This window comes from Lycium ferocissimum, chromosome 9, assembly GCF_029784015.1.
Source record: "Lycium ferocissimum isolate CSIRO_LF1 chromosome 9, AGI_CSIRO_Lferr_CH_V1, whole genome shotgun sequence".
NCBI classification, from domain to species: Eukaryota; Viridiplantae; Streptophyta; class Magnoliopsida; order Solanales; family Solanaceae; genus Lycium; species Lycium ferocissimum.
In genome coordinates, this window is record NC_081350.1 from 44,691,645 (window position 1) to 44,707,958 (window position 16,314).

At 40.0% G+C, this 16,314-nt stretch overlaps 1 protein-coding gene and 1 non-coding gene across 3 annotated transcripts; one reads left to right on the forward strand and one right to left on the reverse strand.

Moving 5' to 3' along the window:
• Positions 1-98: 98 nt before the first annotated feature.
• Positions 99-15,419, reverse strand: LOC132031032 (uncharacterized). Of its 2 annotated transcripts, none has more exons than XM_059420873.1 (10): positions 15,333-15,419; positions 9,094-9,170; positions 8,059-8,173; positions 3,809-3,845; positions 3,551-3,620; positions 3,209-3,313; positions 2,183-2,333; positions 2,018-2,100; positions 470-563; positions 99-393 (listed from the first exon to the last, which is right to left on the reverse strand). In XM_059420873.1, exons 2-10 carry the CDS (start codon positions 9,122-9,124, stop codon positions 309-311), a joined length of 771 nt encoding a protein of 256 aa, XP_059276856.1. In that variant the 5' UTR covers positions 9,125-9,170; positions 15,333-15,419; the 3' UTR covers positions 99-308. The 2 variants fall into 2 exon arrangements, with proteins under 2 accessions (XP_059276856.1, XP_059276857.1); XM_059420874.1 differs by lacking the exon at positions 15,333-15,419 and adding an exon at positions 15,202-15,226.
• LOC132032210 (U5 spliceosomal RNA) lies at positions 5,014-5,130 on the forward strand. Its single transcript, XR_009408362.1, has one exon. It is a non-coding gene; the product is annotated as a U5 spliceosomal RNA (small nuclear RNA).
• Positions 15,420-16,314: the final 895 nt, after the last annotated feature.

Sequence of the window (16,314 nt, forward strand, 5' to 3'; positions counted from 1 at the left end):
CTTGTGGCTGCTGTTTTGATAACTTGTGAAAAAGGAATTGCATGCTATTCAATCAAAGTAAATCATGTCTTTACTTATCAAATAGTATAAAATAAATACCCAAAACATCGTTGTCCCCTTGATCAGATAATACAGCAGCAGGCATAAAATGACTGCTGAACAATGTAAAGACACAATATTAGAAGGTGAATCAGTCAGTACGCGTTTCTGCTAATCTTCAGTGCTTCAACACATTTAACAGTGATAATGCAGATTCTCCATATTTGTGCAATAAGTGTGCATATGAAAGTTGCCAATAGAAGTGCAACTTATGATTTCCCCTCAAGACCCAACTTTGAAGTTAGCCAAGCACAAACTTCATCCATCTCCTCTGGGATTGTGTAGTGGCCAAGTCTGTCAAATAGAAGTCAAAAGATTCAGTAATATTTTCCGTACCAAGGACGGACTAGTATAGGTAGAAAATACATACGCGGTGTAGGATTTGAACGTCACATCTTGAAATCCGCATGAACGTAACTTCTGGGAAGACTTTTCACCAAATTTATATGGAACAACATCATCTCCTGAGTCAATCAAACATAAACATATCAGCTTTGACTGTAGATCAAGATCTAGCACCGATACCAGCCCAAAAACTATGCTTGAGAAGATGCAAAGGCTTCAAGCAAAAATCTCTCTTTGCAGAAACTGCCTTGCTATTAAAAGCACGGCAGCAAGATTATCATGTTGATATGCACGTTTAACGTTTGATATCCAAATGCAAATTCATAAATACACCTTTGTTCATAAGAGAATATAGTCAAATACTATCGGAAAGGAGAAAATGAAAGATAGAAAAGAAAAGACTAGATCCTCAGGAAATGGTTACAGCAAGAAGGAAAAACTTCATTTCATCAATCAAAAGAGCGCCCTTCTTTATGAGTCTCGGAAAGTAAAGAGCGTGTGTGTGTGTTTGTGTGTCTCTCTAGTAAGGGAATAACCAAGAAAGACATGTAGATATTAAATATTCTGCATTTTGATTTACATATTGTAGAGGACGAAGTAAAACCAATTTCTTTATATTTTTTTTTTTAATTTTTTATATTTTTTATATTGCCCTCCTATGAATTTCTTAAGGCCATTGTTTTCCTTTCTCAATCTCATATTTCTTTTGAAACTGTTTAATCTATCTAAAACTCATCTTTACCTGAAGATAAACCTAATGTAAGCGTAACAACAACTAAGCTTTAATTATAAGTAGTGGTATCACCTATATGGATTCCTTATTTCATCGTGCTCCGTTATTAACTATAAATTCGCATCCTGAGAGATTCTAAGCTTACCTCCATGTGATTTTATGCTACCGTCCTTATTAGTACCTTCAACCATCATTTTATCCCATCCGCAGATTAGTTGTACTTGGAAATCTAGTAAAATATATATATGCTCTACTTGAACCCTTTGTCCCATTTGATTGTGTTTAATTTTGTGTATTGTGTACAATCGCACATCCAACTTCATATGTATTTTAGAACACTCAGCTTGTGGATATGGTGGGCCCTAGAGGCCCAACATTTGCTCTCGATTCCCCAGCCATCTAATGTAGCTTTGCACTGATGAGCAATTGCAACCTTCTTCCAATGAACACAATTGGGATAATTGATCAATAATGGTGCCCTGAAACAAATGAATCTGACAGCTTGTGTTTTGTTAGGACAAAGATAGAGATATGTTTTTAGATCATTAAAAGAGAAATGACAAGAAAATTCTTCAAATTTAGGTATAAATTAGGCAACTATCAGTACTTATCATGAATGTGACAGATCACAAGGCAAGGGACTTCACTAACAAATATAAAGCAAATCCCCTCCCTCAACCCACCGGTTAGGGTTGGGTGCTGGGGGCGGGGAGTGACAACTTAAGAGTAGGAGAAACTTACGGACATGTTCAAACCAACTAGGCAGAAAAATGAAATACGTTTTCTCTTTTTTCTTTTTTTCGAGAAAAGGCAAGTAGGAAAAATGAAGCATCTGAATACCTTTGCCATGACAAAGAAGAATGGGCAATGATGTAGCACGGCTTACAGCCCCCTCCACCCCTTCTAATTTGCTACTAAGAGTCCTGTCAGAATAGTGGCAGTCAAACACAAAAACATACCAAATGTCTCAGAAATGATAAAAGACAAGATTGCTAAAAGTCGAACTTTGCACAGGGAAGCCAGCCACTTAATCCAACCGCTGAACTCAGATTGACAGCGTACGAGTTGCCATTCTCATACTTCCCACGGACGAAGCAAGTGGCAGAGTAAAGGGAGGTTGCTGCGCCCATGCTGAAGCCTCCGACCCCAAGTTTGACTGTAATACACAAAATAACAAAGTAAAAGAATTTCCTTTTTATAATGAAGAGTTAAAAAATAAATTCTATAGACGTTACTAAGATACATTGATCGTAATGGAGTTCGTTTGAATGTCTTTCGGATGTTACAGCTTAATTTTGCGGATATCTAAGTACAACTAAGTAATGGGATGACTAAGATAGAAATAAGGAAATTAACTCTTGCTTAATAATCATATAAAAGATCATCTGAACCGGAGATGTTGGACAGGAAATACGAAATTAGTTGGTTGTGCAAATTGACAGCCCCTAGCATGTATAGTTGTTCGACAGGGCCAATATGGTTAATAAATCTAGATGGTCTAGCCATCAGACAATTTCTAGCCCCAAACACATCAACTCTCTAAAATAAGCACTGTCTTTAAAGGACAAAAGCACTTTTGACTTCAACCCTCAAGGGTTGGCCTTGTGGCAATTGACTTGAGCCTTGGGGTGCTCCCTTTCAAGGTCTCAAGTTCGAAACCCGCTGGGTGCAAACAATTTCTGAGGGCCATCGGACTGGGGAAACCCTGAATTACCCGTGGTGCACTTGCGGGAAACTCCTTGCCGAGGGCCTGTGCACCCCCGGGATTAGTCGGGGCTCAAAGAGACTCGGACACCCGGTGCTTAATCAAAAAAAAAAAAAAGCACTTTTGACTTCCCAGAAGCTTGGCCAAACAAGCTATTAGTCCGGCATCATTGTGTAAAGCGTTACTAAAAGCCATCGCTTTGTCACTTAAAGTGTTGAAGCGATTTGACGCAAGGGGTTATCGCTTCATGAGTGAAGCCATGCGCTTTAGAAGTTTGGGCTTTAAATAATAATGCACAAGTTAATATAATAGGTGGAGAAACTTACTGTGAGGGGGCTCTGTAGCCAGCAAACTTGCCACATATGATGCTGATGCATCCAGACCCTCATCATCATCAATAGCATTTTCAGAAAGATCATTAACATCAAACCCTGTTACAAAAGATGAGAAAAATAATGTTTTCTTTACTCGACTGCTTCAGAGCATGACTTCCAACTTAAACTAATTTCAATGACGAATTGGACAATGCTTTTAGATGAATCGCAAATTAATAGAATTATCCCTTTTACACATCGTGCAATATACAGCCACGCTGGGATAAGATATTTGGTTCTACTTTATATGTACATTGGAAAAGGATGGGCATAATCTAAAAGCACAAAGCTTACAGGCAGTGGAAGGAAACCCTCCAAATAAAGTTATTGGTCGTTGGGGGGCAGTTGGGCAAATCCATTTAATCTGCACCATAAAAAATGAGCAAAATCAGGGTAAGCTACCACAATAACAAAAGATTAAGGCGTGGAGATGAAAGAGAAATATACCAGATTCTATTAAGGGATTCTAATTGCATACAACTACGAGATTTACATGATTAAGAATCAACAAGAGATACTCTCAAGTACGAAAAGTAATATCTGGATCCTTACATTTGGAAGAGGAAGGGTCTCCAAGAGGTTGGACCAGCTGCCAGGAAAACCAAAAGTAAATTATAAAAGGTTAGTTAATATGTTTCAGGTGTTCATTTCACGGAGACTCAAGCTTTGATATTGCATATTGCCCTGTGATAAGGATAAGCGATACAACACTCTGACTACCTCACTAACCCTCTACCCTAATATGTGTCCTCCATGACCTCCTATCGAAGGTCGTGTCCTCGGTCAGCTTCAGCTGCATCATGTCCTGTCTAATCACCTTTCCCCAATACTTCTTCCGCCTACCTCTACCTATTCGGGCATCCGAGCACCTCCTCTTCACATGCCCGAAACATCTTTGTCTCGCTTCCTGTATCTTGTCCACCATCGAGGCCACTCCCACCTTGTTCCGGATATCTTCATTTGTAATCCTATCTCTCCTAGTATGCCCACACATTCATCTCGTTTCCGCATCTTTCATCTTCTGAACGTGACCTACTGCTAAGCATCACAATAGGAACTACTACTAAGAGCACCATATTAGGAACTACCGCTAAGATCATCACATTAGGAACAGTAGCTACGAGCATCAGAATATGGAAATCAGTAGTAAAAAGGGCTGAAAAAGTTTCACCTCGTGAATTGGAAAATAACCACATCCTCAATAGCTGTGGCGGGCTTGGAGGGAAAGATCTCAAGGTGTTCAACAAAATGCTCGAAGGGAACGCGCTTTGGAGGTTCAGCAACAATAGCGTGGGCTTTTTTAGGGCAGCAGTACCCACAGCTATGCACCTCATTCAGGAATAGGTGAAGGAATGAAACTATTACGTTCCCTCATGAATGTGAATTATGGAGGACCATCGTGAAGGCGTAGGAAGCTCCATGGAAACTGTAAGCGTGAGCTAGGAAGTGGAACTGGTCAGAGAGAGAGATTCTGAACGAGACAACCTGAACTATCTTTAGCATATCAAGTCAAAAAATACGACAATCTACCAGGTTCGTAGGATACAACACAGGTGGAATTTTTTAGCCTTGTCATTTAGAGGAAACTATATGATTGGATGATAGATGAATTTCACATCAAGATACTTGGAAATGTTACATGACAAAAGAGGGGCATTTTCAGTGATGTCCTTCCAACTTAAGCTTCTTAGGAAAAGAGGACATAATGTTCCTGCATATAATAGTATGGATTCCAAGAGGACACCATATTCCTATGCAGCCACGCAGTGAGCGCAGAGTGAACTATTCTTTCGCCTTTTACTAAAGACAATCGTGTGTGTGCTGCAAATCGTGGCATACACCTATTGTTGGAGGGGTTCTCTATATTGAGTGCCCCTATGGTAAAAAAAGAAAGAAAGAAAGAAAGAAAGAAGAGGAAGGTATGTTCTCTTCACTTAGCTGGTAGCAAGGGAGCCATTGTCACAAACAAAAATTTGAGAAGAACGATAACATACATCAGCTGGTGCTACATGTGTAAATGCGGAGAAGACGTGAATCACCTACTATTTGCATCGTAGGATGCAAGCCAGCTGGGGGGAATGTCAACTACAACAAAAGATGTAACGTTTAGCTACGCTATCAGAAGATGTCGAGCATGAAATGTATCTCGTTTGGCATTTGTGCCGGTAATTTGGAAGGGAAGGAAGATGAGAGCCTTTAAAAAAGTAGAAAATGGTTTTGAATCGATAAAGGCCCTTTTTTTGGTGTGTTTCTAGTCAATTTCAAGCTAAGTTACTCGGACTCTTCACTTACGGTACCGCACCCGTGTAGACACAACATGGATGTGGGTGTGGGATCCGTACCCGATGTGGTCAACCGTTTTTGGGTACTTTGACCAAAATCGACAAAGAAATTCCGGATAGATCCAATGATTTCTATAATCAAAACAAAAGCTAAGGTGAACTTAAAGAAAATAGAATACCTTGTATATTGAGATTTCTATGTCACTCATTTTCCTTTTATCCCCTCCCAGGATTCTCCTCTTGATCAATATTTTCTCCTCAAGTTTTCCACATAATATCTCATAATTTAGGTTTTATAATTCTATTTTTAGATATTTCAATTATTTTTAGCCGAATCCCCGCACCCGTATCCATACCGGGATCCGTATCCCCGAATCTTAAAATTTAGATCACGAAGGATCCGTCCTCTAGATCCGCACCCGTATCGGACACCTGCACCTGAGTCCGAGCAACTTCGATTTCAAGTACTATCAATGAGATTATCTCTGCAACTTGTAGAGAACCATAAATTGACGTAGGCTCTCCACTTTTTGTATACCGCTAGTATAAGGGAATTAAATCCCACAACATCAATTACTTATTAAGTTATTCCTAGAAAAGGAGGGTTGATGTTTAAATGCCCGGCAGCCATAAGGACATCAATAGGTTCAATATTCTGGAAACACCACACATTTGAAGATAAAAAGGAAATAAAACAGAAATAAAAAGGCAATTATCGAATATCAAGAAACATAAGACACATAGGGAATCTCCACATCTTCCATGTAACCTAAATTATAAAATGACTATGGTTATTTGACACCCCAGTCGTACAACTTTTTAAAGAAGGTAATTACATGTTTGACCTAGAATATTGAAATTTTGATTTGTCCTGCAATCTTTATCATCTCAGTTTGACCCTCGCTTTTGCATGTGGTATTTTATTCTCAATGTTTCCCCACCCAATAAATGACAGTTTCCAGGTCTTCTACAAACATGCAGGTTGTGGCAGCATTTTTGGAATGCAAATGAACGAACGACTATACCCTATATGAAAACCTAAAGTGTGTGTGCATAGAAACTGTCTTGTGTGTTTTGTAAATAAATACTTGATGGATAAATAAAACAATAATAAAATGTTCAAAAGTCTCGTCTTCTTCGAGCTCACTTCAACACAGAGATCACCATTTACAGCTTTTGCATTGACTGCCCCTTTCAACTCTAGGCCTTTCCCACCCCCAAAGGCAAAACTGCCCATGCTTTGTCCAGCACTTTTTTAACCGACTACTCATCTAAGGAGTGAAATTTCCAATACCACCTTGAAGCCCGACAACACCTATTTCACTCTCAATTTTTAATAAGTCAGAGCAACTCTAATGAAAGATTTAGGAAACATTATAAGCAGAACGAAAATCCTAGCTTCAATATTTTCTTTTTAATAACCGAGAAATCCCCTATGGCTCATGGCGCATGGTTCGAAACTCGGTGGACTATGGGCCCGCCCCTCTACCCTTCTCCACTTAAATACCAGATTTTTGTCCATACCAAGGTTTGAACCTGTAACATTCACCAAACCTACATATCACGTGTTGCGCTCTTACCACTAGACCAAAGCCTCGGCAGCAAAATCAAACTTCAATATTTATTTTGTTAACAAGTAATGGATATATTGATAGGAAAAAAAATCTAGCACTAAAAAAAATCATAACTTCAATATCAACACTGCTACATTGGAAAGTCTATACCGGTCACCTATAGTTTTCAGGCTAGTTTTCTCCTTATACAATTTTGTCTCCTCTGCACGTATTTCGCTTCTTCCATTTTCTGCTCTTTATCATGCTACTATACTCAGGTCAATTTGTCACGTCTTTTTCTTTTCTGGTATACTGGGTTTCTGTTACTAAAGCAAAAAAGAGTAGGCACTTATTGACTGGCAATTTAGCAAGCAAGTTTTTCCAGGTAGAACATTCACAAGTGAGTCCCACCGGACAGAAAACTGGCATGATTAACAGTATTCTTTGACAAGTTGATTATTCCTGAAGTTCTTTCCCTGTTTATTTCCCAAGTTATTATCTTAAAAATATTTAATAATTAATATACATCTGTCAAATTAAAGCAGACTACTCTAATAAGGATTTTAGCACATCTATGTCTTTATCTACATAAAGTTAATCTTTTTATAGCAATTGCTTGGTTAGTATTCTATCTATCTTCAAAAATTCAAAGTAATTAAAAATAAAAAGTTTACCTTTGACTAAAAATATTTACAAACTATCAACTTAAATAAATGTTAAACATTATATTAAATATCCTTGGCAGTAACTCTATGATGATGTCTCTGTGGTAGAACAACGCAACTAACATGACAGAATTGGAGGAAGTCAATTTTTAAGAGGGCTAGATGTCTTCAGTTGTTGAATAATGCCAAAACTTTCCTGATGCAACAGCATGCAAGCAGATCACTGAGAGACAGATATATACTGAAACATATGAAGCTTGAACAAAGAAGCAAGAAGTAAAAGGAAAGTGTTACAAGCTTACCTCGAACCATTGTCCCCAAGGCCATGCAGCCAGACAATAGTTGCCTGGTGTTTACCTTTAGGCTTCACCACGTAAGTCTGTCCAAACTCAAATGCCCTTCGAGCAGTTCCTGCAACTGTAATAGATGCACATCACAAGGGTTACTAATATTAGAAGTTTAGAACTATTGAAGGGGGGACAGAGAAATAATACGTTAATGGCGCGTCTTCAGTTGATCAATAACACTGTTTTTCTTTGATGAGTGATAAATTTGCTAAATAAAAAAGGAAAAAGAAAAGAAACTTTGGATGAAGTTGAGTCGAGAGGATATTATAAAAATACTTTTCTCTGTTATTCATTCTCGTTTCCACACCATTTGTGATCAACATAATGAAGAACAATAGTTCACTAAGTTTACTTTGCTTACCAATCTATTTGCAAGTTAGTAAAATGCAACTGTAAGGGGTCGTTTGGTGCATGGTATAAGCTGGGATATCCCAGCACTAATTTTTTGTACCATGTTTGGTAGAAGGTATAAATTTATCCTGGGATAAATTTATACCTTGTACCAAACAAGGTATAAAATGCATCCCATCCCAAGAGATGGGATATCCCTTCTTATCCCACTTATACTGGGATTATTTTATACCATCTTTTAGATGGTATAAAATAATCCCAATATATGGATAAATTAGTCCCGGAATTATAATCCCAGTATAATTTTGACTACCTACCAAACGACCCCTAAGAATATTTAAGAGTTTGGTCATGCCGTTAGAATCAAAACCTTTCCTTTTCTTTTTTCTAAATGTATTGTAAGGCCATATTTCTTAATTCAGTATATTTCATTATTGACACCCTGAGAGAATAATACTGCAACAAAACTGCCTCTTTGATTGGTATTCCAACAAAACTGCCTCAGAATCAGAAAACTAGATTCCGGGATTTCGTTGCATTTTGGGAACGCTACCTTGGCATGCCATTGACTGATTGAAGAAAACAAAATAGTACAATCTGCACTGACCATAAGAAACGGAGACAAACCATAAAACTAACCAGAACCCATGGAAGGCCCAGTGAAACTCATACTGCTTCCACTTAAATGTCCGCTAATTTTTATCAAACAATGGCACCTGCAAACACCAAAATCAGCTTTGCACATAAAGGCACCTGAAAGTTAGAACTTAGAACTATAATTATGAAGCAGTTGTCAGTATAAACTGTCATTGGCTTGCACCTTGTTACCATTAGTCACATTTTACAAAAGATCATCTCAATATAGTGAGCAAATAGAATCTAGACAAACTTGTAAAAGTTGCTATTCTCTTAAAAGTAAATATAGTAGAAATCTACATCCTAGAGGAGTCTTTTCTGTTAAAAAGTTTTTATTCGAAAATTCACTAGCTCCCCTTTCGCTTCTATCATATGGCCTAGGAAAACTATATGGAAGAATAAAGCTCATTTCTTTGATTATTTAATAAGTATTATTGATGTTTGGGCATTAAACACCCGTATACAAGAAGTAAACCAAAAAGTAGGAAAACCTAAAAAAAAATAATATGATTTTCCACAAATGTCACCCAATCTTCTACACTAACGGGATATCATGAGAGCACCAAAAGGAAATAAGGTATAAGAGACTACTCTTAAACTGTACAAAATTCATCTCCGCCCTTCAAAAGCTCTCCTATTTCTTTCTCACCACGCGGCCCACACGAGTACTAACAGAGCCACGATCCACACCTTGTTTCTCTCCACCCTTCACCACACCTCAAGCTAAATATTACTTCTTTCACGGTGCCTGGCATGACCCAAAATAATCTAAACCACCGCAGTATCTGACAAAATAACCTCAAAACTGCCGGACTATGTATAAGGAGATGGCCAACATCTTCATTCGAACTTTTACGCACAAAGCACCAACTGACGTAAGTGACATTCTCCTTCTCAGATTCTCAGCCGTCATATCATCCCTTTAGCTGCTAACCAAGAAAAAACCACACCTTTCTCGATACCTTAGGAATCCAAATTGAGCTACATGGAAAGGCAACCTCCACTGCGGCCAGAAGCTTTTCCTAATAAGATTTAAGAGAGACAATCCATTATCCCCCCTTAAGTTAAATCCTTAGGAATTTCCTCAAACTACGGTTTTCCTGGATTTCACATTTTTCCTTGTACTAACTCACAGATCTCTAATCGTAGTGTCCGGGCCACCTTGCGAGCAGTAACTCACAGATCTCTTATCAGACAAAAATTCTCGAGAAACACTAGACATAACGTAAGTGTGACAACGAAAACTAAACCTTAACCTCAACTAGTTGGTATCACCCACATGGATCATTTACTTCTTTTGAGTTATGTTCTAAGCTGAACTTGCATTGCCTTCCTGCGCTATCTGATGAATCCAACAAGAAATGTCATTTTCCATTGGATGCTTAGCATCATCCCATATGACCCTGGGCTTAGAATAATTTTTCTCTAGCATTTTCTCTCTCCTCTCATCTTCTCTCCAACGGTAAGTTAGCCCCCCCCCCCCCCCCCAACCCCCAACCCCCCAACCAAGCCACCCCAACCGGCCACCGGCGACCGGCGACCACCACCACTGGTTCCGGCCGGCCAGATCTCTCTCTCTCTCTCTCCTCTGTTCTCTCTTTTCTTTCCTTCTTCCTTTCTTGTTTTTTTCTCTTTTCCTTTCTCTTCTACACTGCGACCGGAAACCCTCCACCAGTAGGTTTCCGGGCAGTTTCTGCACAGGTACTCGAGTTTTCCGGCAGTTCCTGGCGGTGAACAGTGATTCCGGCCGGTGAACAGTATTTTCCGGCAGAGAACAGTATTTCCGGCGGCAAACAGAGATTTCTCGGTGGTGAACAGGTTTTACTTACTTGGAGTCGGTACCTCCAATAGCCCATTTCCTGTCGTTTAGCCTTATAAATTTTGCCTGCTCCGCCTAATTGAATACCTATTTCTCCGCTTATAGACTATTGCTAACTTGTGCTCTATTATTGATCCTTCGTTTGTCTTAGATTAACCTTTCACTAGCGTATATTTGCTTTACTGGCTTTGGTGAGGGATGGTAGACTAGGGTCATGTTCTCGGTTGGGATCGGGAACTAGGGTTGGGGGGGCTAAGGGGTTGAGGGAGCTTCTAGGTTGAGAGTAGGGTCTTGGAATATTGGGACTTTATCGGGAAAATCCATAGAGTTAGTTAAGATTCTTAAAAAAAGAGGATTAATATAGCTTGTGTCCAAGCAGACTAAATGGGTAGGACCTAAAGCTAAGGATGTGGATGGGTACGAAGCTTTGGTTCTCGGGCAAGTCGAGGTATAGGAATGAGGTAGGGATCTTAGTAGATAGTGAGCTTAGAGATCGGTGGTAGAGGTTAGGAGGATCGACGACGGGATGATGGCGATTAAGGTAGTCGTTGGAGGGTTCGCCTGAACATTATTAGTGCCTACGCGCGCGAAATGGGTTTGGACGAGGAGGTAAAAAGGCGCTTTTGGGAGGACTTGGACGAAGCGGTGGTAAGTATACCGCCTGCGAAGTTATTCATAGGAGGAGATTTCAATGGGCACGTTGTCCGCATTTCGAGGGGTTATGACGAGGTGCGTGGAGGATTTGGCTTCGGGAACGAATGGTGGCTCGCTCTCTTAGATTTCGCAAAAGCTTTTGGATTGGTGGTAGCCAACTCGGGTTTTCCAAAGAAGGAGGAGCACTTGGTAACCTTTCGTAGGCTCGGTGGGCGCGTTGAATAGACTTTTTGCTTAAAAAAAAGATGATAAAGGCCTCTGTGGAATTTGCGAGTCATACCGAGTGAGAATCTTACGACCCAACATAAGCTATTGGTGATGGATTTGGAGATAAGAAGGAAGAAGAAGAAAAAGGTCGTGGATGACCGACCGAGGATTAGGTGGGGGAGTTTGACTCTGTCTAGTGCCCTAGAGATGGGGGAGAAGTTGATGGCTATGGGAGCGTGGGATAGTAGAGGGGATGCGAGTAGTATGTGGAATAGGACGGCCAGTTGCATTAGGGAAGCGGCTAGAGAGAGTATTGGGGTCTCGGAGGCGCGTGGTGGCACCGAAGGATTGGTGGTGGAATGGAGAAGTCCCCGAGGAAGGTAGAAGCAAACGAAAGCGAGCGTATGTGAAGTTGGTAGATAGCGAGGATGATGAAGAGAAGCGGACGAACAGGAAAAGTATAAGATGGCAAGAAGGAGGCGAAGTTGGCGGTTTCGGCGGCTAAGACGGCGACCTTTGAACGTCTTTATGCGGAACTAGAGGACGAGAGGTGGGGATAAGAAGCTGTTTCGCTCGCCGAGGCGAGAGAGAGGAAGGCACGCGACTTGGATCCAGTGAAGTGTATCAAGGACGAGGATGACCAAGTGTTGGTACAGGAAACCTGCATTAGACAGAGATGGCAATCATACTTTCATGAACTCTTAAACGAAGGAGCGGACAGAGACATTGTGTTGGGAGACTTGCGGCTTAGCTACGATGGCGTCGCGACTTTGGTTATTGTAGGAGTATAAAGGTTGAGGAGGTTAAGGGAGGGCACATTCGTAGGATGCGCGGGGGAAGAGCGACCCAGGACTGACGAGGATTCGAGGAATTTTGGAAGAATGTAGGCGGGGGTAGGCTTGGAGTGGGTAGTTGGGTTGTTTAATGTCATTTTCAAGACGGCGAAGATGCGGAAGAATGGAGATGGAGTACGATGATTCCGTTGTGTACAAACAAGGGGAGACATTCGAAAGAAAATTTCGCGACAACTATAGAGGTATCAAGCTAAGTCACACTATGAAAGTGTGGGAAAGGATGGTGGAAATGAGGGTGAGGAGAGGTGTGTCTATTTTAGAAAACCAGTTTGGATTCATGCCCGGGCGCTCGACTACAGAAGTCATTCATATTGTAAGGAGATTGGTGGAGCAACATAGGGAGCCGAAGAGAGACTTGCGCGTGGTATTCGTTGACCTAGAAAAGGCCTACGACAAGGTGCCCGAGAGAGTCATGGAGATGCTTGGAGGCTAAAGGTGTACTTGTGGTGTACATTAGAGCGATAAAGGACATGTATGATGGAGCTAAGACCGGGGTAAGGACGGTAGGAGGAGACTCGGAGCAACTTCACGTTGATGGGGTTGCGTCGGGGATCGGCTCTTAGCCCGTTTACATTCGCCTTGGTGATGGATAAATTGGCGCGACAAATACGAGGTAAGGTGCCTTGGTGTATGTTGTTCGCGGATGACATAGTGCGATTGACGAGACTAGCGACGGAGTTAACGATAAGGCGGAGGGGGCCGGGAGACGACGTTGGAGTCTAAAGGATTTAAATTGAGTAGGACGAGACGGAATGCTTGGAGTGCGGGTTCGGTGGCGTACGCGTGGGGGCAGGAAGTGAGGCTTGGTACCCGGAGCCATTCGAAAGAAAGGAAGTTTTGAAGTATCTTGGGTCTATTATACGGGGAGATGGGGATATCGACGACGATGTTTCACGTCGTATTGGTGCGAGGTGGATGAAATGGAGACTCGCCTCGGAGTCTTTGTGTGATAAGAAAGTGCCGAAACTTAAAGGCAAGTTCTACAAAGTGGTGGTTAGGCCGAGGCTTTATTGTACGGAGCGGAGTGTTGGCCGGTCAAGAAATGTCACGTTCGGAGATGATGAAAGTCGCGGAAATGCGAATGCGCGGTGGATGTGTGGGCACGCTAGGAGGGATAGAATTAGGAATGAAAATATCGAGACAAGGTGGGAGTGGCATCGGTAGAGGACAATATGCGAGAAGCGAGGGGCCGATTTGATGGTTTGGGCGTGAAAAGAGAGACACGGATGCTCGGTGCGGAGGTGTGAGAGGTTGGCTATGGATGGTTTCGAAGAGAGTAAAGGGAGGCGAGAAAGTATTGGGGAGAGGTGATTAGACGGGATATGGCACGTTTATTTCCTTGGAGGACATCGCATAGATAGGAAGGTTGTGGAGGACTCGGATTAGGATCTGAGGCTAGGTAGCTTACCACTTTCACCATAGTAGTTGCGGTTGCTCGTTTGTTTATTATTGCCATTTTGTTCATACATTTGATTCTTGCTTATATTTGTTGTTAGTTGTACTTTGATTATCTTATTTATCATAGTAGTTAATGCTCCTTTCTTCCCACCGTTCGCCATGACTTTCTCGGCAATTGGTATTCGTTGTTATCATATTGTTTTCGATATGCTTGGCCTATCCCGACCTTTTGTCTTGTTTTCCTCTCTTTTCCTCTCTTGGTAAGTCTTTTCGGAAGCAGACCGCCTACCTTTCAAGATGGGAGTTAGGTACGCGTACACTCTACCCTCCCCAGGACCACAGCGTGATGGGATTATCTTGGGCTTCTTGTTGTTGTTGTTGTTGTTAAGTTATGTTCTAAGCTAAGTCCACCTCAATCAATAGCTTTTTACCAACTACTCCAAACAATATTCAATAATTTCCAAATAGCTATAACTAACGACCAAATGAAAATTCCAGAATTCCAGGCATCAACAACAACAACATACCCAGTATAATCCCACAAAGTGGGGTCTGGGGGAGGGTAAGATGTATGCAGACCTTACCCCTACTTTTGTGGGGTAGAGAGGATGTTTCCGATAGGCCCTTGGATCAAAACAAGTGTAATCAAAGCATGATAGAAAAGAAAATACTTGCAGCAAAATATCAAGGTACACAGAGCAAATGACACAACAGGTAAATATCTCAAAGATACTTAAAGCAACAGCCTCTCTTTACTTACATAACTACACTAGCAAAAAGGATTCATCAGCCAAAAATCCACTAAAACAAAAGGGTACTCAAACATGTGCGCCCATCCAAGGACACTATAACTAGCTTATGGTGACTGATGGGTAGGTTAAAAAAGAGATTTTCAAAAGAGATAATCGTCAAAAACACACCTAGGCTATCACTTTTCACGAGTTTCACACCCCAGACTATCAGTTGTTCCCTTTTCTTACTAAGACCAACTATCAGTTATTCCCTTTTCCTACCTGAACTATCACTATCTACTCAGCTAGGCGCATTTTAATACATACGTGGTGATAGTTCAGCTAGGAAAATTAAAAAAAAAAAAAAAAAATCTCGTCTCTTCAGTATGTGCGCTTCAAAAAAGGAGACAACAGTTCTCAAAAAAAAAAAAAAAAAAAAAAAACTTACCATAAGATAAGCAAATTGAAAATCAACCTCAACCCACAAACACAATACAAAGAAATTTAACAAAGAACAACAAAAAAAGAGAAAAAGATAAAAAATAGGTTTTTTTTTTTTTTTGGGATGGTGTTAATTACCTGAATCTCTCTCTGTTGAAGAAAAATGGAGAACCGGAGATTACAAGACCAAGCTCTTTTTTTCTCTCTACTTTTAATAACTTGCTTTTTTTGTCGTAACGTTTACAACAATTTTGTAACACTAAATTATTACAGTTATAATTAATTGAGACAATTGCTTTTCTACTAGCAAACAAATTGGCCTCGAAATTTGGATCTGAAATTTAATTTTAACTTCACATTGAACTTTTGCCAGGCTTTTAGATAATATTTGGTTGAAACTGAAAACTATAAATATTACTCCTCCCGATTAAAAAGAGTGTCTATTTAAACTTAATTTTTTTGTTCAAAATAACGTTTACTTATCAAATTAAGAAAAAATTAATCTTATTAATAAGGGTTAAGTGACCAAATCTCAATACGTATTTAATTAGAAATATTTTAATCAAATTATCTATTTTGTCTAGGAATTAATATTTTTTTACACGGTGTGTAAAAGGCTAAGAGGACTTTTTTTTTATCCGGAGGGAGTACTAAGTTAGAAGTGTAACTCACGGACTTTTTTTTCCGTGAGTTTTCTACCAAAATTATCATGTGTGCGAGTTTTCTACTGAAAGTATCACCAACTATTCATTAAATTACACATCTCATCTACCTAAATCGTTTGGGTAGAAAACGTGAAAAAGTGATAATTGAAATGTGTTTTAATAAATAGTTTAGTTCAAGTATAAAATTCACACATCTGATAGTTCAGACAGAAACTCATGAACAAATAATAATTATGGTGTGTGTTTGACAATTAAGTTATTTTACCAATTGAATCTGGCATATTATTTCGTTTTGTCAAATGATGCATATTGATTTATTGGGTGAATGCACGAATGTCGTTCGAATTGTGTCTTTTTAACACGTCATTTAGGAGTGTACATGGATGGATTGGTTCGGATTTTTTAAATATCAAATCAAATTAATTACGTCGAATTTTTAAATTTATACACCAAAT